We start from the raw sequence: 23,366 nt of genomic DNA on the forward strand, positions 1-23,366 counted from the left end.
TCCAACTCCTCAGTCCTGTTTTAAAGCCTCAATTAACTATATTTTATAAGTTGTAACCAACTCCCACTCCAACTCCGACTCCACACATTTTCAGTATACCGACTCCGACTCCATTCAGAAAATATCTTCTAAACCTCCGGCTCCACAACTCCAACTCCACAGTCCTGTTTTATAGCGTCATTTAACTGGATTTTATAAGTTATAACCGACTCCAACTCCGAATCCAGGCATTTTCAGTATACCGACTCCGACTCCATTCAGAAAATATATTCTAAACCTCCGACTCCACAGTCCTGTTTTAAAGCGTCATTTAACTAGATTTTATAAGTTGTAACCGACTCCAACTCCGAACCCAGACATTTTCAGTATACCGACTCCGGCTCCATTCAGCAAAAATTTACTGAAACTCTGACTCCACTGTCCTGGTTAGTTGCGACATTTAGGGATCAGGGAAACATAACGTTATAGCTTAAGTTTTAACTAAAATGTTGGCACCATAGTCAATTTGCTTGCATTCAATATTTTCTGTGTAATGACTATTAAAGGGAGCCATTTATAGAAATGTACAACATTAGATACTGTTAAAAATGGGCAAAATATTGACTTTAAAATTCGGTGATTATTTTAAAAATGTTTGTTAATGTAGGGATTGTTGGGAGTATATCCACTGTAATGAAATCTGACTAAATTGTACAAGGGAAACTGCCAAGGAATATCAAACGATAGACCCCAACCTCTCCCAAGTCCTCCCCGACCTTAACCAGATTACAGGTCGTAAAACATCATATCATTCATATTCAGAAGTATCAAAAATTAAACCCTTTTAATTTCTTAGCATGCCTAATGACTTCGGAAACTAGTTCCTTCACGATAGAACTTAGGGGATAACTTATAAGCTCTTAAAATTTACTGTGAAAATGTTGAAAGCAGCACTCCTGAAATCCTCACCTATAATGAGCTAGAAGGTATATGGCAAAACTTACACAGCAACCCTGTGCCACCTGAGAAAGGAACTGTTTCTTCAGCCAGAGAGTATTCGCTATAAGATTCAGTTTCTGCAGAATCAATGAATGCAGAAACTGACTTAAAGTGCTGACCAAGAGTGGTTAAACCAGGAATTCACAAAATGACTGGGACGTTAGCTAAAATGTAACAATCATTCAAAAAATGAAAAAAAAAACAGATCTCAAGAAGTGATCATGGATTATTACAAAGATGAAAATCCTTAAACATCTCAGCTGTCATTTCAGATTTGTATTATTTTAATAATTTAAAAATGCAAATAAATAAATAACCACTCTTAAGGATAATACCAGCCTAAGTAGGCTGTCCTCAGGGCTTTTTGATTATATAAACGATTCTGTATAAAATAAATACCACGAAATAATAATGACCTTGCTTAAAAAAATCGTACGATTTTGAGAAGTTTCGCAAACTAGCAATTGTGACGGACTTCAAATGGAAGCTTTTCATGTAGGCCCTGAAACTGAAGCTGCGCCTGTTAAATAGCATTGACATCTCTGTACTAACATATGGTTGCGAATCTTGGAGCCTTTCGAAGGTTTCAGAGAAAAGGTTGCGTGGCTTGGAAAACTATTATTTGCGAAGAATAATTGCAACCAGTTTGGTTGGTAGAATTTGTAACACCTCAATCAGAGCTCTTTTTAGACAGAATTGTAATTTTAATCAGACAAAAGTTCCGAAGGAAGTTTAAGCTTGTTGTCGTGAGGTTACAGCAGCTTAGTTTCATGACCAAGCGTGACAAGATAATTGTCAGATCGTTAAACAATTCCCTCAGCGGAATTCAATGCCATTTGTGAGCGTTTAATGTTTTCAGTTAATTAATGTTTTGATGAATGTGTTCATTTGACCATTTTTATGCGAAAATATCACCTATACTCTTTGCATAAAAAATGCCAACGGTTTTTTTCCGCCAGAGATTGATACATAAAGATTAAAACCGGTAATGAGTTTTTTCCAATTTTTTCTGATCTGTTTTATTGAGTTAGTTGATTTGGTTGCTGTATTGACCAAAAATCTTGCCAAACTTCCTTAATTTTTTCCTCTTTCCCGTCAGCCACTTTCTAGATGTTCTTTGACCAAAACAGAGAAACTAGGAGATAAAAGACCGTCGTTTAATTTTATATGAGTTTTATATAACTCCTTGGTCATAATTCGCTACCTCTAGAGTTAGCATTCAAGGTACTTAATTTTTTTAGTTAATGGTCCTTTTCCAAGAGGGCAGTGCCATGTTGAAATTTTTGATATCTTGTAACAACCCTCTTTTTTCTCAGATGAATATGCTCTCAAATGTCTTCTTTTTTTCTAAAGTGAAACGGGAAAGAAAGTACTAACCCAAATAAGGACTAATGGAATGGGAACTGGAAATACTGAACCTTCGCAACTTTTTTGAAGTATCAAGGACATGAAAATAAAAACATTTTCCCCTCCCATGGACCCATCTTAGTTCTATTCATAACTGGAAACCGTAGTTTCCTAAGATTTTTCATTTGGTTGCGTCAAAGTCATGGCGTTTTTGGGGTGATTTTCTTTTTTCATCCGTGTTGCAACGTTAAACCGTGAAAACAAATTAGTTACATTTGACAACGCCTTTTGTGCGTAAAAAGTCAAACATCAGCAATCCGTTGACTACTAAGGAAAACTAGACCTTGAAAAGAAAGCTAAAACTTCTTGAGCTATTTGGGGCCATATTTTTTTTTTTAGTTTGTTTTTTTCAGATTTTTCGGTGTTTTTGTTTTTCTTTTTTTTTAGTCTGCAAAACAGCACATGGAAGTGTTTTTTGTTAAAAAGAGGATTTTCTGATTATTTTTTTTTATTTTCAGATATATATGGTTGCGTAAGTTCCCTCTTAATCAGTTCAAACAATCAAATTTCATTTTCACTGGTACCTTTGCAGCCCGACTTTTCACGGTTACTTTTTTCCAGATTCAACTCACTCTCAAAATTCCTCTCTTTTCTAGAATGATACGGGAAACAATGTAACAACACAGGGATATGTAAATGGAACGGCTAGTGGTAACATTACCCCAACTGGCCCTGCTCTTCCCCAGCGGATGCCAATTACACCTGGGATGGTGTCTACTCCTGGAAGTATGCCAGGACAGTTTCAACGGCCATTAGGAATGCCGTTTCAAAGAATGCCGACCCGGCCTTCTCCAGTATCCGGTCCTCAAAGACCTGTAAGTATTTGGAATGAAAGTCTAAAAATTGTTTAACCTTCACTAAAATACAAAAGTAATGTTTTTTTGTCTTAATCACTTTTCTCTTTAATATTATTTTCAATTGAAAGTGTAAAAAGAACAAAGTTCCAGAAAGTAATTTGAGGTTTATATTTCAAAATTAAGCAATTAAATTTAATATCTTGGTTTTAGTTTTGCAGAACCAGTGAAAAGTTTATATATATATATATATATATATATATATATATATATATATATATATATATATATATATATATATATATATATATATATATATATATATATATATATATATATATATATATATATATATATATATATATATATATATATATATATATATATATATATATATATATATATATATATATATATATATATATGAATTTATATGTATATATGATTTTTTATAATTTATGTATAAAAATAAATGGGATAAGTATTGTATAATTTTGTTTTATATTTAAAATTTTGATCATATAAAAAGGTAACATAAATTTAAGTTACAAAGCTTTTTGGTAAAATCTGTGAACAAAAAACTAAAATTAAAGTGAAATAGATTTGGTTTGCTTTTCTCCCCCCAAAAGCTCCTGTAGAAACTTTTTTTTTTTTTTTTTTTTTTTTTTTTTTTTTTTTTTTTTTTTTCTTAAACAGTCCAATGGAAGACATTGGTTTTAGCAAAAACCAAGGTTGAGGTTTTGGCTATATAAATGAATGGAAAAAAAACTTTAGACGATACTTTCATCTTTTAGGATGAAAAACTCTTAGAAGGGCATGTGCCCCTTAGGTTTTTTGCCCCCCCCCCCACGAGATTTTGAAAAATATCTTTGGTGGTGGGGGATGTTTTCATTGGAAAAAGGCTCTTCTAGTATCTTCATTGAAGTGTCTGAAGAGACGACAAATTAGCCCCCCTCCCCCTAGATTTTGAAAGATACCGATAGATTCCTCCCCCTCTGAATTTTTACGAGTGGACGCCACTGAATAAGCTGCATTTTGAGCCTGAAATTTAAAAATACTTATCAAAAGCTCATTTTTGTTGAATTGTTTTCTGCTTCACTGTGATCATTTATTCTCATGATTAATCACTAAAATAATAACATGTGATCACGTAAGCTATCGGAAAGTGCAATAGAAATAGAATCACGACAAAACACGATTAATTAATTTACCATATTGACTTTTTAATCAGAAACTAAGTGGAATAATTGTTGTTGCTATGGAGAAATATTGCACACGTTCCTTGGAAACAGTAGAACTTTAAAGGGGAACTCTTGCGGCTGGGGAGTAGGAGCAAGATTATCAGAGTAGGTTATTTCTGAATGAGTATGAGCAAAAAGTAATAAAATATATTCTGATGTTTATATATCCGAAAAACGGTAGACTATATATATATATATATATATATATATATATATATATATATATATATATATATATATATATATATATATAAATAGATATATATAATATGGTACAGATAATTATTTGGTTATAAAAAAACAACAACAAAAAAACACTGTCTTCCTAATTTAGTAATTGAGATAAATGAGCACTTGAACAAGGTCTCGACCTTACTCATGCATCCAATCACCTAGGACAAAACAGTATATCCAATCCATTAGTCAAAAAATCGTATATATATATATATATATATATATATATATATATATATATATATATATATATATATATATACATATGCAAAAACTGCAGAATTGCATATGGAGGTCTTTTTGCTTAAAAAATGAAAGTACTATTTTTTACAAATATACGGTTGTGCAAGTTGCCACTGAACGAACTGAAACAATTATTCCTTGGTACTTCAAAATGTGTTGTTAGTGCGACATATTGAGTGTGTTCAGAGCACAATGATCTCCAAGGTATAGCTGACAACTTCCCTTTTCATCCTTGTTGAAGCCAGTTCCCTTAACATGCACTTCTCTGCTTTCAGCTTTAGCGGAAGAGTGTCGTATAGCATATAACTGCAAAGAAAGCTTCTTTTCAACATCAGTTGATTCTGATAGTAAGCGAAAATCTTGGAGTGAGCCACAACTAGCAACAAGGGAGGCTGGCTTATGACTTAATTAACTATGTTGACTACGGTTATATGTTAAATATCCTCTTTAATTTGTTTATGGAGCAGAGAATCCGTATTCACAGCTTTTGTTTTCGGGAATAGAAGCTGCAAGTAGCCGCTAATGTTTGCGGGTCCAACCTTCCTCAACTTCTCTAACTTCTTAACTGTAGCCTATAGTTGTACATCAAAGATTTAATGTGAGGTGTTGAGGAGGAGGCAGCCCCCTTCATATACGTAATAATTTCTTTACGTTTTAAGTTTTAATTTTGTTCATTAATGTCATTTGAAAAAACTTGTTTTTTTTTTTTTTTTTGCTTTTTTTTTTATCACACATGAAAGCTTATCGTATTTTGTTTAACATTCATTGTTCAAAATATTCAACTTTAGGGAAGATTCGTTAAATTTATTTTGAAATTTAGAAGATTAGCTTATGCTTACTTGACCTTTAGCACGGGCCTATTAATCACAGTTCAGTAATAAAGACGCCTGAGGGTTTTATGTATTCATTTGTTAACAGCAAGAGTAGAATGATCAATAAATGCTTGTCTACTTGCCTTGTCTTTACAGTTTAAGATTTATTTTCTTTTTTATATACATGCTTAAAAGAATATAGTTCTGTTGTATCATATAATCATCTATCTTTATTTTCTTTCAGTTGCCACCGACCATGCCTGGACAATCTTATGGAACCCCAACCGTCAGTACGCCTCACAGTTCTTTGGGTATGTCTTCCCAATATCCCACGCCACCAACACCAAATCAACTGTCAAATATTGGTGTTAGACATGTGGAACCCAATGGAATTCAACCCTTAGCCTCCTCCCCTGCGAATGCTTTTACTGCTTCAGGACAGCCTTTAAGTATGCCACCACAGCCTCAGGCGATGCAGCAGATGGGAATCCGTCCTTTGCCGCGGCAACGTATGCCCATTCAGCCTGGAAGCTATCCTGTGCAAGGACACTACCCTCAGGCTGGTGGGCCTCCTCAAATTCCCCGTCCAGGTTATCCTCAACCTGGAATGGTGCCTCCTGGACGCTATCAGCAGCCAGGGGCATATCAAGGAGCTTCTCCTGGGTACGCTGCACCCACGGGGTATGTACAACAAAAGCCACCTGGATTAGACCCTGATATGGTTCCCAATACAACTGCTGTTTGGCGTGAAGATTTAGAGAAATATAGTGGAAAACCATTTGAAACCGATTCTAAAGGTGTTGTCCCTCCTCTAGCTGCCACAGACTTCAGTGCGGTTGATAAAGGAATTTGTAACCCAAAATTTATAAGATCCACTCTCTATGGCATTCCAAACTCGCCAGATCTGGTGAAGCAGACGTTAATTCCTTTGGGACTCATAATTAGTCCACTTGCCCAGCTTAAAGAAGATGAAACCTCACCCTTAGTTGTTGATTTTAGTGTAACAGGTCCCCCTCGTTGCGTCAGATGCAAAGCATACATGTCACCCTTCATGAAGTTTGTAGATGGAGGCCGAAGATTCACCTGTCCGTTATGTAAGGGAATCTCGGACGTACCGCAAGACTACATGGCATATCTTGATAACAGAGGTGAAAGAACTGATAAATATCAACGTCCTGAATTATGCCTTGGTAGTTATGAATTTTTAGTCTCGAAAGAGTATTGCAGAGAGAGCACTTTACCTAACCATCCAGCTTTTATATTCGTAATTGATGTTTCATATAACAATATGAAGAATGGACTAGTTACCTTCTTGTGTTCATACATGAGCCAAATTTTGGAAAACATACCTCGGGAAAACGATGATACTTTAGTTGACATTGGCTTCATTACATTCAGCGATGAAGTCCATTTTTGGGATTTTTCACATGCACGCCCTAGAATGATAGCCCTGTCTGATTTGTTAGAAAATTTTAGCCCTCAAGCCCATTTTTTCCTTGTTAATCCAATTCAAGCTAAAAATAAAATAGATCAGTTAATGAAATTGATACCCCAATTGTATACTGAAGACCAAGGAACTCAGGCCATGTTGGGCCCAGCCATCGAAGCTGGTATGAAGGCTTTGACTGCTAGTAACAAGAATGGAAAACTGTTGGTGTTTCAATCAACTTTACCTGAGTTTGGGAAGCCAGGAGGTTTAAAAGTTCGTGATGACAGAAAGCTACTAGGGACAGATAAAGAGAAAAATATCCTTGCACCTCAAATCACATATTACAATGATTTGGCTCAAAAATGCGCTGAATTGGGTGTTGGCGTTGATCTGTTTTTGGCAAACCCAAGTTTTATTGATGTGGCAACGCTGGCTCAAATTTCTAGGCTGAGTGGTGGGACGGTGTACAAGTACACTTACTTCTTAGTAAGTTTTTATACGTTATTATTTGTGGTCATTATTATTAGATAAACCGCTCGGGGGCCCATTTGACCAAGTCTGTATTACAAAACTATGAGAATTTATTGACTGGAAAAATCCTGCACATTATAAAATTACAATATTTTTAGGGTAGTGGGTCTTCTATATAGCCTCATTAGGGGCACTCAGGGTATAATTACCACAGTAGCAACCACTATATTTGAAAAGACTGTTGAATAAGGAATTTAATGCCACCACTTTACATGGTGTATCCTTCTTAGTAGTATCAAGATTACCCGGGTTTATAAGTAAATTTGCGGGGGGGGGGGGGCTTAAGTTGTGAGTGTTGTGTATTTTTGAAATATTCAAGCTAATCCCCTACTTACTTTATATCATGAAAATGCATAATAGTTGAAATGTCTCAGTTTTATCTTACAACAGGATTTATACCAACCAGAAGCATCCTTTTATGGTTTCTACCCTTTTAGTATCATTAGTACCCTATGAGAGTTTTTTCCAAGCTATAATAAACAATGTGGAGTGCAGAGACTTCTTAGTCTAAGCACCATTGGATTTGTCTAAATTTTTGTAAGTATCTAGTAGTTCTACTCTCCATAAGGAAACACTAGTAAATTCTGGAAACTTCTTTAAAACACTAAAATACTTACTTTGATATGAATGTGAATGTCTGATATGAGATGACGTGAAGGATCTGTCTGATATGAATAGTTGTCTTAGGATGAGACTTTTTTCTTTTTGGTTTTTGGGCTAGTATTTAAATAATATGTTTACTTTCCCTCCCTTTTTACTTTTAACACGCAATGAATCCCTTGTTATGACTAATGTCTTGGGTATAAATGTGCACGCGTGTCAATCTGTCTATATGTATGTGTCTGTATTTGTTTGTGTGTGGGTTTTGTCTTTATATTTATGAACAAGATTATCTATATTGCCAGACATTTTTCTTTTCGTCTCTATGACAAAGCATCACCAAACTTTGTGCGGATAAACTCACGGCATAGACAGCTTTTGGACACGGTGGTATATTGTAATGATAAGGAGGGAATCGGAGGATTTTCGAAGAATGGCGAGGGGATTTTTATTGAACGTTCCAACTATATTCATGAAGCGCAATTGGTCCTTAGTCTGAGCCTCAACTGATGCTGTCTTCGAACAACGGTAACCTTACCAGGCATTTGCAACAACTTCAAGTGCCAGGCATTACCGTTTTGTTTTGTTAGTCCTTCTTTAGGCCGTTACCAGGCATTTGCAACAACTTCTTGTTTACCAGTGACCAAGTAAGACCATAAAAAGTATTTTTTCTACTATCCAAACGGCCTCAAACCATTTTACACTCTATATTAAGTTTGTTTTAAGGTGTGAAAAGTTTACACTTTATCCGTGCCTAGAACTAAAGTTAAGAACAAAAAGAGTGCATTTTGTCTGTGACAAAAATAAGATGACAAAAATGTGATAATAACAAGAAATCGATTCAATTCCTATTTAGTGCTACCTAATTGAATAGTGTGACTTAACTATCAGGAGGGAAGAACCTGGGGATCTGGTAGCTATATCTACCATTTTTGAAAGTAAAGAAAGGTTCAGTTGTATAATGAAAACAATTTGATAGCATTAACGAATTATTTGATACATTATGCAAAATGGGAAAGCAGTGAGTGTGGAGGTGAAGGTTTTCGATCTGAACATTGTATTCTGACACTCTTCTTGCATAGAACATGTCATCTTTGCTTTTTTTACGGGCACCAAGGTATGAAATGTATATCTTGAGGAGTTCGACCTCAGGGTCAAAATTGGTGGCGGAGGGCTGGTAGTCATCGCTACACGGTTTTTCGAGAGTGAGGCAACGATTCACTGAGTAACAAGTACTTAGGAACACTCGTGTCCCAGAGCTGCGGCCAAGTGCCACGACGCAGCTTTTGGATAACTGATAAGGCTGGTGAAAAGTGGCCTGCATAATTGCCTGCTCTAAGTGCTCTACAATAGTCCGACAACAACCTGTCCAACAGGTAGACACCATTTGTGTGCTTGTTGTAGTTTGCGACAGGGTTGTCCCGCCTAGTGATTTATCTTCATTTCCAGTGATTTTTTATATTGCTTAAACAAGAAAATCACCAAATCAACTAATAAATTACTAAAATATAGTGATTTTTTTGTTCACCGGGTGGTAACCTTGGTTTGCGGTAGTATGGGCTACCGAAATTTATAGTCAATTGTTTTCAGCTTGACTGAACCTCGTGGCTTTACGAGTTGGCTCGATTATTCAAATTTCTGGCCACAGTGATATACTTGCTGTCCTTCCACTCAGCTGTCAATTTGCTGGATCAGTAATCAAATGACTCGCTGGCTTCTCTCTTAAACTCTTCGTCTAATGGACCTCAATGAATATTTATTGGGACGACTTGACCCTGGCAGTGTCACTAGCCCTATAGCCTTTGTTATTAAAGTTGACTAAAAGTTCAAATTTTGCAAAAAAAAATTTCAAAATAGTGTATATGTCGTGGAGGTTCCTAGAAAATTGATATCATTATATTGACAACTGGTCCTTCACCTCAACTTCGTGAAATGTAAGTAAGAAGTGACTCGGCTAAATAGCAACCGATACTCTAGAAAACAGAATTTTGATAACAATAGATAAATCAAAAGAATTGGTTATTTATGATGGTTCCAAATATATAAAGTTCATTAAGTTTAATGTTGCCCATCAAAAGGTACGAGCCTACTTCAGAAAAATGAGAAAATATACCCAAAGAGTCAATTGATCTTAATGAAGATCCCACCATCGAGTTCAGTATATCAAAGAACCTTGCTGTATAGGCTTCAAGCTTTTATATACAAGACTGTGAAATTTTGTATTTTTGCCAGAAGAAAGGTTACAATATAAACACGGATGCGTGTTTATTTATTTTTTTTTTTTTTTTTAAGGAGACCAAAACAACAACAACAAATAAATCGACCTTGGAAATCGAGGTCAATGACCCGTTAGTGGATCAATAATCCAGAAAACATCCATCAAAGTGAGAAAAATCCTGTTTTTCCATTCTCACTGACAAAAACCATAAAACATCCATAAATTGATGTTGAACCAGTCATTCTAAAAGATCAGGAGAGGGTTCATTTGATCGGAAATCAGCCTCCCTAGAGGGCAATTAGCCCCTCTCCCACGCTCCTTTTTCCCCCAAAGACATCCGACCAAAAGTTTGAGATAGCCATTTGTTTCAGCATAAGTTGAAAGATCCAATAACTAAGCCTTTGGGGGATGAGATGCCCCCATACTCTTTACAGAAAGGGCTGTAAGCTATTTGCCCATTGAACTATTGAAAGTAAGGAGCAACATTAAAACTTGAAACGAATAAAAATTATTCGTATGTGAGGAGTGTTGTATTTTAATGAGTTTTATTTCTTAAATAACTTCGAGACTTTAGCGTAAAGAGTTAGGGCTAAGGAAGGGGTAGCCCCCCTCATATACGGAATAATTTATGTACGTTTTGAGTTTTAATTATGTTCCTTACTTTCAGTTGAAAAAAAACTTGTTGTTTTTTAATCATTCTGAAGATCTCTTGCACCATACTTTTTATACGAACCTACTTGATTTAACACTGATGAACATTTTTCCACAGCGGCTTCCAAAGAATGGTACCATTTGCACGTCAATTCTTAGGTTTTCTGTGAAAACTCCAAACTTAGTGAGGTTCTTTGGAAGAAGATTGACAAAGATCGTTCTTCTCTAGGGGTGAGTTGTCTACAAAATGCATCTACTTCTTTAGTTTCCTGTATCTGTTGTGACTGAAGACCCGTGGCACCTGAGGGATCTCCAGGCCTCCGTCTTTGCTTCAAGACACATTTTCCTCTGGAATGCGCTGATATCCAGTCAAACAGATGAAACCGATCTTTTTGCCTGCATTCTTTTTGGTGCAAATGAAGTATTGGTTATTCTTCTGTCTTGTATATCTTAGGGTTTCACTGGCGAGATATTGCTTTATTTATTTGTTGTAGAATTCTAGGAAAATCTGGAAAGAATATTTCTGGCCAGGTGAGTTGGTTTTTCCTCTAAGCTAGGTAGAAGTTCACTCTGATGAGTATCGTCGAAGCCCACTTTTTTCTTCCATTTTGGGATACTGATAAACATTTTCTTCCCTCCGTTATTGCTTGCTCCTTGGACAGGTGTTGGTTTGACCCCGCTAGCATCTTCAATGAATAACATTTCCGGCTCACTAGCGACATCTACCGTGAGAACGTCAGAACGTTTTAATGGCTCGATCATCATAACGACACTGATGTCTTCTATGTCTTCCTCGTCGCTTGCTTCACCGATTGCGTTAGTTGGCATTATATCCATTCCTTCAGCTTCGTCATCCTATTGGATCAAATCTATCTCGTCGCCAAACTTGAGAACCCGCCAAGACATTTTATATGCTAAAAATTCATGTTTTTTTTTACTCACAGCTATTTTGATGGCAACATGAGGGGTTTGTTTGCAGATAGGTGGCAATGAGCTCTGAATAACTTAAAACATTCAAATAATAAAATTTACATTTTTCACTAATTAGAGTTCACAACAATGCCTATCTATGTTGATATGTCAAATATCAGGAAAAACTGTTAGCTCTTCCGGCGGATGTTTCCAAATGGGAACATCATCACGTTTTCTTTCACTACACGCACAACGTTAGAGGTAAACATAGTTTTCTTCTTTTTCTTTTACCTCTAATAGCCTCTCTAGAGCAACAAACTTTAAAATCTTGAAGGCCGATTCTTATTTCGCAATCTCCTACAGGTTTGATTATACTGCCCACGACAAGCTTCAAATTTTGCTCAAATTTAATGGACTGTTTTTGTGATTGCGGTGGGAAAAAATCGGTCAAATATTGTATCATCTCTTAGCCTAGCTGTCAAATTTCTAACTCAAATGCTCAAATTTGAATCTCTTTGTAGGCTGAGAAAGATGGTCAAAGATTGTTTGAAGACTGTGTGAGAAGTGTGCGCTTCACTTCGGCATTTGATGTGGTCATGAGGCTCCGAACGTCAACTGGTTTAAACCCGTGTAACTTTTATGGAAGTTACTTCATGTCCAATAGCAGTGATGTTGAAATGGGAGCTATGGACAGTAATAAAGTAAGTTTAATAGTTTTTATCAATTTATCCTCCATTTCTATCCTCCTTCCCTTCTCAAGTGTTTAAAGAAAAGAGGTAGCAAACTAGCATTGCTATTTAAAGTGAATAAAACGCATTGAAATGGTAAATAAAGAAATTGCTAGCTTAATTGTCCGGAGAATTCTGCCAAAATACGCATATATATATATATATATATATATATATATATATATATATATATATATATATATATATATATATATGCATAATAGGCTACGCATAATACCAAAATACGCATAATTAGGTAACGCATCTGTATTGTATCTTTTACTCTCTAAGTAAATTTCAAGATTCCAGTAATACTTTCAACGTCAGATTTTGAAATATAATTAACAGTTTATATCTCATATATGTGTGCTTTTAATTAATTAATTAATTTAAGCGAAAACCCGTCTAAAAAAACAAAAAAAAGGATGGAGCATAAATCTAAAAAACAAGAAATCATAAAAAATTGGATATATACGTAAGGGGTCGGCATCCTTTGTGATTTGCTCAAACAGAAAGGGTAAAAAACAGCAGTTAAAAAACGGAACAGATAGTGGGAAAAACGGAAATCTGGCTTTTTTTTTTTTTTTCATCTAAAACAGAAAATACCTGTTTTTTACTTGAAACGGCCATTTTAACTGATATTTCCGCTTTTTCCAGTTCCTTAGGGTTATGGGTTAGACCCCGGCGCCGCGCCGATGAGGGGGTGGCGGCGGGGCAAAAAACAGCGCGCCGCGCCACGCCGCCGGTAAGATGTCGGCGGCGCGATCAATGTTGACCGCAAACATTAATGTTTTCATCAGTCTTTCTCAAATCACAGCTTAAATTTACAACATTTTCGAGCCTATTCCTGAGTTCAAAAATTCACAAGTCGCTGGCTGGAAACTTGTCTTCTTCGTTATTCATCAAGAGAAGTAGAAATCTGGTAGAAACGAAATGGCTGTGGTGTTTCAGAACCCTTGTATAATACGATTAGTTAAAGTATCTATTAGCTATGTATTCTTGACATAAATAATTATCAAAATTAGTAGTTTTTTTCATCGAGCATTACTGCATACAAAACTTCAAATACCGTATCACAAAATTCGTCAGTTATCTGGGTAAAAACTTTGAATATAACTTTGAACATAGAAGCTTAATTTTTTCATAATGCCCTTTGCCTAAATCTGTTTTGTCACCTTTAAAACAGTTGAAATGGGCGACTTAGATAACGGATAGTTTTTTTGCTCTTTTGAATTCCTAAAAAGCTTTCTTGTATTAAAAACTGGTTTTTTAGTAACAATTTAAAAAAAAATGCATTTTAAAGTTTTTTTGGGCTTCTTTATAGAATATATGTCATGTAGGCTAAGGCTGAACTGCTGCTTTTTTATTGCTTTTGGCTGCTCTTTTGGATATTATTCATTTTTCTTTTGGGGATTCATTCCAAATTATAAACTGCATCTAAAAGGAGTAAATTTATCAAATTGAGAAATTCAATTACAATGAAACAAAAAACACTTATGGTTTATTCAGTATTAAGAAAAATGAAGTGCCAGCTATTTTCTTAGGTAAAAAATGAAAAGCTCATCCGTTTTAAATGTAATTAAATGAAATAATATGCAGACTGAAGTAACTCAAGGAAGATGTCGAGATTTTCATCCTAGCTCGTCACATCTAATCCAAGCAAAATGTTAGGACACTTAGTATCAGTTATTGAGTTTAAGCTTTGATTTCCAAATGCTCACAAAATTACAAAATTTAAGAAAGTCGCAACAATAAGTCACCCGTGGTCAAAATACCCAAAGACTCCTCTTTGGTCCCCACCCAGGCTCAAAGCGTCTGCTATGGTTATTTCCATGGAAATCTCCAAAGAGTTTCTTTTTAAAATGGCTTTCAAGCGTAGTTAGGGGTATTTAGCCTTTTTTTGCTTTTCTTCAAAGCTTTGAAAAAAGTGTTATAATATTCCAAATGTTACATGTTATACTTGTGCATATTTTTGGTAATCATTTGTGGGGTGATCGAATTTTTTAAACCACTGTAGATACGTAAGAACTTTGCAACATCTAGTACCCTGAGGTCATAAGACTGTCAAAGACTCCTACTTGAACCTCCCAAATTGAAAGCCTTTATTATGACATGGCCTTTTAATGTAACTTGGGCACTGGACCAAGGGCGCCATTGTCACTTGAGCGCAACGTTAGGTGGGGATGCCGACATCGCTTTCGTCACACCAATTCGTTTTAGTGTGAATCTGCCTGGTACTTATGAATGAATATTTTCAAAGTAAACCCGTTTCATCAATAAGAAAAAAAACGGGTTGGACGCATATGTCCCTTTCCCTTTGGACGATAAAACCATGCAAGTGCTGTATCAAGTATAACTCACGAAAATCTTGTTAATTTTTGTCAACTTTTCAACTTTTTGGCATCCCTGCTTTGAATAAAAAAAAAAAATCAAGGTACTATCACTTAAATATAATAACCCCTATGCCCTCCCCCCTCTGGATACCATCTTGATAGGATACCGTCTCTGCTTTAATTTAAAAAAAATAATTAACTTATTGGCACCCCTGCTTTCAAAAAAAAAAAAAAAAATCGAGGTTTTATCATTTAAATATGATAGCTCACTACCCCCCTCCCCCTCTGGATACCACCTTGATGGGATGCCGTCTCTGCTTTTAATTAAAAAAGAATTAACTTTTTGGGGTCCCTTCTTTCAATAAAAAAAATTCGAGATATTATCATTTAAATTTAATACCTCCCTACCCCCCCCCCCCCCTCTGGATACCACCTTGATAGAATACCTTCTCAGGTTTCATTAGAAAAATAATTTACTTAATAATTAACTAGGTCACTATATGGTTCGAACAAACACGCAAAATAACGTTAAACAGCTTAGTGTTCCTTGAAAAAAAATTGAGGGTATGAGTGAGGGGTATAAAGAGAATAACAAAAATGTCGAAATTATTACGATATACATCAAATTATTGGAAAACTGAGTCATAGATGCGCCATGGCATTCAATAAGATCCAAAGAATCTAATTGAAAGGCAGCACACACAAAAGCAAAATTGGGGCCAGTAGCCTATGAGAAATCGCAAAATACCCAAGGCAATGAACAAGTCCCAATGGGGGGCCCTGGGTCTATAAAAATATTTCAATGGTTTCCCAGGGAATTTGATATCATTTTCTTCCGTTTCCACTTTAAATGAAAAAAAAAATGATTATCTTTTTGGCATCCCTGCTTTCAATAAAAAAAAAAATGAGGTATTATTATTTAAAAATGATAGCCCCTATCCCCCCTTATAGGCAATAATTTACAATTTATGTATGAATCATATTTTTGGGGTAACTTCCGGTTCAATCTTTAATTCTCCAACCTTGTACATAGCTTAGTCTATAGCTAAATTTTGTCTCAATAGAAGGTTTTTTTTTGGGGGGGGGGGGGTAAAAATGTTTAAGAAAGAATATTGTATTTTCTATGATGCGTTCAAAAATTGAGTATTAAGCATAAAGAGAATTTTATCTAAAAACAGAAAAAAAAAAGAAAATCTGCAAAATTACAATTCAGCAGTAGAAACACATATGTCGGCTGTCAATTTCAAAATCCAACTGAAGGCTTAAGCTGTATAGTAGTGAATGCGTTCTATAATTCCATTCAGCTTGAAAATAAAATTCTTGACTACGGATGATGTAAGAAATAGCGATTGGGAAACTGCATTCGAAATTACATGAACTCATTTCATAAAGACGATATTTTTTTTGTCAACATATGAAGAACTGTGTATATTGCAATATTTGCAAGTGCATATTGTATCTGTCTGGTTTTTATGCACAGTAACAAAAGAGACGAAAATTAATGAACAAGAGAGTAGTGAAGAATTATAGTATGCAAAGTAATATTTGGCAGGGAAAGTCATTGGTGACAAATCGCTAGGGGTGGCACCGTGATTGCGTGATTTTCGGGGATTCGGGGAACCAAATTGTTTATCGGGGTGACGCATACATTTTCGGGGAAATACCCGAAAATTCGGGGATACTGCAAGCCCTGCTTGATTTCTAATCAGGAAAATCGAAATACTAAACCGCACGAGAAGGAAAAGCTCCGACTTTGTGGTTGACGCAATAAAGAATTGCTGCAAAATTACTTTAAAGTCGACCGAACGCCGCCGCCTTTGCCGGTGGTGGCGTGCCTGTGGCGCGCCGGTGGCGTTGCGACACTTCGGTGGCGTTCGGTCGATCCGCCGGCGCGGCGCCGGGGTCTAGTAAAGTCGACATTTCTAATGAAAAAAAAGCCCATCTAAATATACAAAAAGAACACAGACTAAAATTTATCACTTAAAAAATTTTAAGTTCGAGTGTTTTTGCAGTCATTCGTGATCACTGCTTTCACATAAAGTTCGCAGCAATGCTAAATCCAGTCTCACTAGATATAGATGTTGCAAGTACCGAGAGATGCATGCAGGCTATTTAATTAACTCCGGGTAAGTATAAAAGTGGTCAATCCAAAATTGTAGTAGACCAGAATTATTTTTTCCAATATCCGTCTCTTGCTAAAGAAGACGGTAACTCTCATCTGCTTCGCGGGCTATGCTTAAATTGCCGCGCGGGCAATTTATGCTTAAACTGCCGTGCCAGCTATGCTGCTCGTATTTTGCCTCGAAGAGCTCATCCGTAGCCCAGTCGTGTTTCGAAACTTAGCAAACAAGCTGTCTTCTTCATCACGAATCTCTGGTGATCCATTTTGGTTTGTCTAATTATTGACGTCAATATAGAAAGGTGTGGATTTCAATTGGATTTGAGGGAGTTCTTCTGTACTTCTCTGCTTGGAAATGAATTGCTGGAGAAGTGAGGAGATGGACTGATGAGCTAACTTTTTGTCTATATGGCTCGTTTTTTCATGAATTTTATGGTCCAAAAAGCCAGCTCTTTTGAAGAGCGTCATGTCAAACTCAGGGATTGTGAAAACTGCCTCCAGAGCTGAAACACAGGCAAGGGATACAAAATTACAATAATATTTCAAAGCCCTGAAATTCATCACACGAATCAGTTTTGAACTTGTTCTCTTCAGCTCTTTTTATTAATACTCCACTCGATACTAAAAAGATCAGGTGCTATCGCAGTAAATTATTCATCTTTGCCATTCACACATTCTGCCGTGGGTCTGTGGAACTTACGATTAAATAAATTTCCACGTAACATCTGGATTTCGGATGCTAGGTCAAAAGAAAACGCCTGGTCCAGCTGAAAGATCAAGAAGAAGAAGATTCAGGCATTCCCTGCGTAAAACTTGGGTTCTGAGGCAGATGCATCCTGAAGGGTTATCGGTACTAATATGCTTATTGGTTACGACTGTGAAACTGGTTACGACCGTAACCAGTCGGTTAAAATCAAGGAGTTGCTGGCATCAAGACATGGCTAATTGTAGAAAAAGCCAACACAGATAATCCGTGTGATAGGCAAATCTGGCATAAGCCCTTTTTAGGATTGTATAAAAATGATTTCATTTCACTTGTTGATAGATAAAGTCTACCATCTTTCCGTCCATACATCATTCCTAGGGCAGAACTAGGTAGATAATCATTTACAATTTTTTATTTACCCTTCCTTTGACCCTGGTATTATTATCATTTTCACAGAAGTCGGTAACTCCAAACTATGATTACTCAAAGCTTGAGTATAAATTTAACACATCATATACTTGGCACAGTCGCAATCCACCTTAAAAAAAAAAAAAAAAAAAAAAAAAAAAAAAATTCTTTGTCCTCTAGGAGTAATTTTGTTGAAGAAACATAAAATGAAACAAAAGAAAATAAGACACTATGATCCTCCTCCTTCTTGCGTGTGGGTCTCAGTTGACCTCATTAATTAATTAACATTAATTAAATTAACTTTAACAAAAATTTTCAATTATTCAGTTGGAGACGGAATTAGGATCTAATACACTCACCAAAGACGAAGAAATAAATAAATAACTAAAAGCTGTAATAGAAATCCATATTTTAATTTATAATAAATTTGATAAAAAAATAGAAAAAAAAACACAACTCTTCGCCAGGAGTTTCTTCGAGTCTCAACTTCCTGTCGTAGAATATTCCATACCTGGGCACATGCGACATCAACCGCGAAATCAGACTATAGAGTTAGCATAAAGAGTACAATTAACTGTTGCCTTTTTCTTGACCCCCCCCCCTGGTGCGGTTTCTTCTGCGGAAACAGCTTTGAAAAGCATGATGGAGTAGATAATCATAGAATTTACACACAATTCAGCTTTAGATTTTTTATTTAATTTTTCAGTTGCTTCTCATTTTTCATTTCTCATTTCTCTTTTGCTTCTCATTTCTCGCTTTAGTTGCTTCTCTTTTTAAGCAATTACTGTGGAAATGAAATACGAAAACAAAATTCAGGATGAAGAGGCCTATTTTCAATATTCAGTTTTCAATTTTTAATTCAAATTTCAAATTTTCAATTCAATTTTCAATTCATTATTCAAATTTCAATTTTCAATATTCTTTTTAGGTAATAATTGTGGAAATCAAATACGAAGACAAAATTCAGGATGAAGAGGCCTATTTTCAGTATTGAATTTTCAATTCAAATTTTCTATTCAATTCTCAATTCAATATTCAAATTTAAATTTTTAATATTCTTTATAGGCAATTACTGTGGAAATCAAATACGAAGACAAAATTCAGGATGAAGAGGCCTATTTTCAATTGGCATTTCTTTACACTAGCCTAGATGGGAAAAGGAGGGTGCGAATTCACAACTTGGCTCTGCCCACTGTAAACCAGTTTTCAGACGTATATAAACTGGTAGATTCAGACGCCCTTATTAATTTAATGTTAAAGCAAGGTTAGAGCTTTTTATATTGTTTTAGGCTAGTACACTTTTCTTGTATGCTACTACCCACTAATTTGCAATTTAAAGTTATCTGCCACGATTTTTCGATATACCATAGGGAGATGTCCTTTGGGCCCACCTTTGAAGTGGGGAACTCCTTCCAACCTATGTGCGGGTATGATACTTAAGAATGCACAAACTAAGTATATTGGTTTGAGCTACATCTTTTAGTGTCCATTCTACAAAACTTGAAAACGCTTCTTTTTTTCCTTTTGGTTTTGTAGATGGTATCCGGGAGTAATAAATATTGTATTGTAAATAAAATTTATTTTATCTCAAAATATACTTGGAAATTCCTAGTTTGTCCAATTCTTATTCAAACTGGCCCACCAGATATTTCTTTATTTTCATGATTGTTAAGAAGTTTAATATGTATAATCTTAGAAAGTCAATCTAGGTTTCGAGCCCTAGAAAAAAAAAATTATAAGAAAAGCAATAAGAGTGTAAAAATCGCATTTTTTTTTTAATTACAAATTATTATTTTTTGCGATTTTTTTTTTTAACCTGTCAAAAATTTGTTCATGTGCATTTCTGTTAATTTTTTACAAGCCGGACAAAAATTTCAGGGGGGTTCAATCGTAATCGTTACGATCAAATCGTAGAAAGTTGAAATGAGTGTCACAATTGTGTATCAGCTTGACAATTTAATTATATTTTATTGCATTATGATTAATTATATACTCTTCTGACAGTAATGTTTAATAGATATAGTTTTCCCAAGATCCCAAGCTTACAATAAAAATAATATGATTTTGAGAAAATCTCAAGGAGTGGCAACCATGGTCTAACGCAGTTTGTATGTTAAACAGAAAACTGGCTCGCTCTCTTATTCGGCTCTACTCTCTTATCCTCTCTTTTATTCTTATCTACTCTTTTTGCTACTACTATCTTCTCTATTATTGTCTACCCTCTTATTCTAAATCAAAGATCATTGCTTACATTATCCAGGGTTTGAGGCAATGAACCCTGGATAGTATATAAACATATTTCTTTCTTTTTTACGAGTCGGACAAACCAATTTTTTGGCGGGGGGAGGGGGGCTCAAACCTGATGCCCTCCCCGCTAAGTAGGGCCTTAGTGTTGTTTAAATGAGCCTTAGAAAACTAATACATATATTAGTTTTTTTTTCTTTTTTTAAGCAAGTAAAATTGCTATATGCTTCTTTTTTTCATGTTAGCCGTGTCAACAGTATTGGATTCATCACCAAAGGGCGTTCGAGAAAATATGATTAAACGTGCTGCTCAGATTCTGGCCAACTATAGGAAAAACACAAATACCCAAACGAATACTGTACAACTCATCCTGCCCGAGCAGTTGAAACTGCTGCCTCTCTTTTCTATGTGTTTGATTAAAAATGATGCTTTGTCTGGTGGTAAGTCCTTATTCAGTACTTTTCGCTATCTGTCAATATATATATATATATATATATATATATATATATATATATATATATATATATATATATAAAAAAAAATCTTCTAAATGTTTTCATTTTATAACTTTAAGAAATCAAAAATTAATCAAGATTTTAAGGAATAAATATTAGCATATGTATATTAAACTGACAATGCACATATTTTTTCAGTAAATTCATTTGAATTTTTTTCAGTAAAGTACAAATTATATTCTGGCTTTTAGAAAACATAGGGGTTTAGAACCCTACTCGTATCAATCTCTGCTCGTTTTGAGTTTGACTCTGTTATTTATTTTAATTTCTGTTGTTTTTTTTTAGAATTCATTTATTTATTGATACTGATTTGTGGTAGTTGTATGCTTGGTAGATTATTTGATTCTATTTTTGTTCATTTTTTGGCTTAATGGAGTTCTTTACCTTTTTTTGGAAAACTTAATTCGTGGAAAAAGTCCTTTTTTAATTAATTGATTTGGAATAGTCGAAGACTCTTCAAAGCCAATACAACTTACAAAACTCCAAGTTATAGTTAGGTTCTCTGGTATTTGATAGTCAAAAACAATTTTGACTAGTGTAACTTGCAACCGAGGAGTACAGACAACTTGATCTAGACCGAAATTGTGAAGGTGGACACAGGTGAAGTTGTAATTCCTTGAGTTTGCTAAGAAATTATTTCCAAAGTTCTGCGTAATAAATAGGTCCTTATGGATGCAAATTTTATCAGAATCCTGAAGATTGCCTGGGCTGCACTGTTCAACGTGAGCTCAAAATCTAAATTTGCAAATCGCCTATCCAAGTTCGACAAAAATTATTGTAAGCAAGGGCGTACATGCAGCATTAACGATTTATGGCTGCGACGTTGAGAATCCTGGTTTGTAATTTCAAAAGCAAATTTAACACAAAGGACATGTCTATCAACCTATTCTAGTTTGCGAATCAGTTTTTACGCTCATCGTTAGTAGGATGTTTTATGTTTGATCTGAAGGCTTGCAGGAAACACAGAACATTGGTAGGGTGTGTTGTCTACCACGAGACGCAGTTTTACTTGAAGTCGTACAGTTCATCATCCCTGTTTGAAGTTCCTCCTCTCCAAACTCCAAGGCAATATTTGTAAATACAACAATAAAAGGCAATGATTTCACAGAGCCCACCATCACGCTAAGCCTTTTTATACTATCAGCTCTTAGAGCTTCTTTTGTTTTTGTTACTCTAAACCATCTTTAATATTCTTAAGCGTCGGTATAGGCTGTATTTCTGTTACTGTTCATACCATATAGAGGAGCTACAAGCGATCTTTTATGTCTCTAGTCATACACAATTATCAGAGATAGCGCCATAGTGTCTCCCACGTATTGTTATTATTTTTATTCTTTCAAAAACAGCAACCATTTTTAATTTTTACATAAATACTAATCGTTTATATGTAAAACAAACAGTTTTCTCTGGTAGACTGAATCTAATCGTCTCAAGTAAATTAAGGACCGGAAATGATTAATTTGAAGGGGAATTAACTGAAATACTATTTTTTCTTCGTTTTTCTTCAAATTAGGAGTCAAAATTGTGAAGATCGGTAAGGGGTTCAAACTGGACCCCTCCCCCCTTGGTTGGATTGCATTTTTCTAGTTATACCCTTTTTATATCTTACTAATGAAAAATGACAATGATCTACAGTTATTGACATTTAATTGACTTAGAAAGCTTCTCAAATTCGGATGTGATCAAAGTAAATTCTGGTCTTGTCGAATTTTTACATTTAATCTTCGTATTTAGTCTTTATATCTTTATAATCGTTTTTGTATTTAGTCTTTTGTATTTATAATCGACGCTGTATAGATGCAACTTCAAATAGTTGATGTAATTGAAATTACGAGACATAAAGTTCGGCAGAAGAATAAAATAATTTATCCTTGTCTAACAAATATAGCCATATTATAAGTGAAATCGCAAGGCTTTTATGATAATTCTCACAGTTCTTCTTAGTCCTTTATACAATTCGCCCCATTTTTATTTTTTAGGGGGGTTCAACACCACTCCCCTCCAACCAGATTGATTCGTGCTTCCTGTTCTTTTTCGGCCTTTTGAAGTTACTATTTAATAATTTAAACGACCTATCTTCAAATATTTTGAAACAAATATTTAAGCAACAAAATTGAAACAAGTTGAAATTTTTAAAAAAAAAAAAAAAAAAAAAAAAAAAAAAAAATGGAAACAAAAGTTGTAGCAAATGGCAAATTTTAATTTGTTACTAATTTCTTTGTAACATATTGAAACAAAGGTTTTGACGAGCTAAGTAGGGTAG

General features: G+C 35.0%; 1 protein-coding gene across 1 annotated transcript in view; it reads left to right on the forward strand.

Moving 5' to 3' along the window:
* Positions 1-23,366, forward strand: part of LOC148952588 (protein transport protein Sec24C-like) — a 53,162-nt gene that overhangs the window by 19,923 nt on the left and 9,873 nt on the right. The window contains exons 4-8 of the mRNA XM_089089963.1: positions 2,982-3,200; positions 5,954-7,624; positions 12,572-12,751; positions 19,410-19,608; positions 20,834-21,028. Coding sequence (XP_088946089.1) covers positions 2,982-3,200; positions 5,954-7,624; positions 12,572-12,751; positions 19,410-19,608; positions 20,834-21,028 — 2,464 coding nt within the window. The remainder of the gene's footprint in view (positions 1-2,981; positions 3,201-5,953; positions 7,625-12,571; positions 12,752-19,409; positions 19,609-20,833; positions 21,029-23,366) is intronic.

The sequence above is a fragment of the Artemia sp. Qi Xiang Cuo genome, chromosome 5 (genome assembly GCF_049724085.1).
Source record: "Artemia sp. Qi Xiang Cuo chromosome 5, ASM4972408v1, whole genome shotgun sequence".
NCBI lineage: Eukaryota > Metazoa > Arthropoda > Branchiopoda > Anostraca > Artemiidae > Artemia > Artemia sp. Qi Xiang Cuo.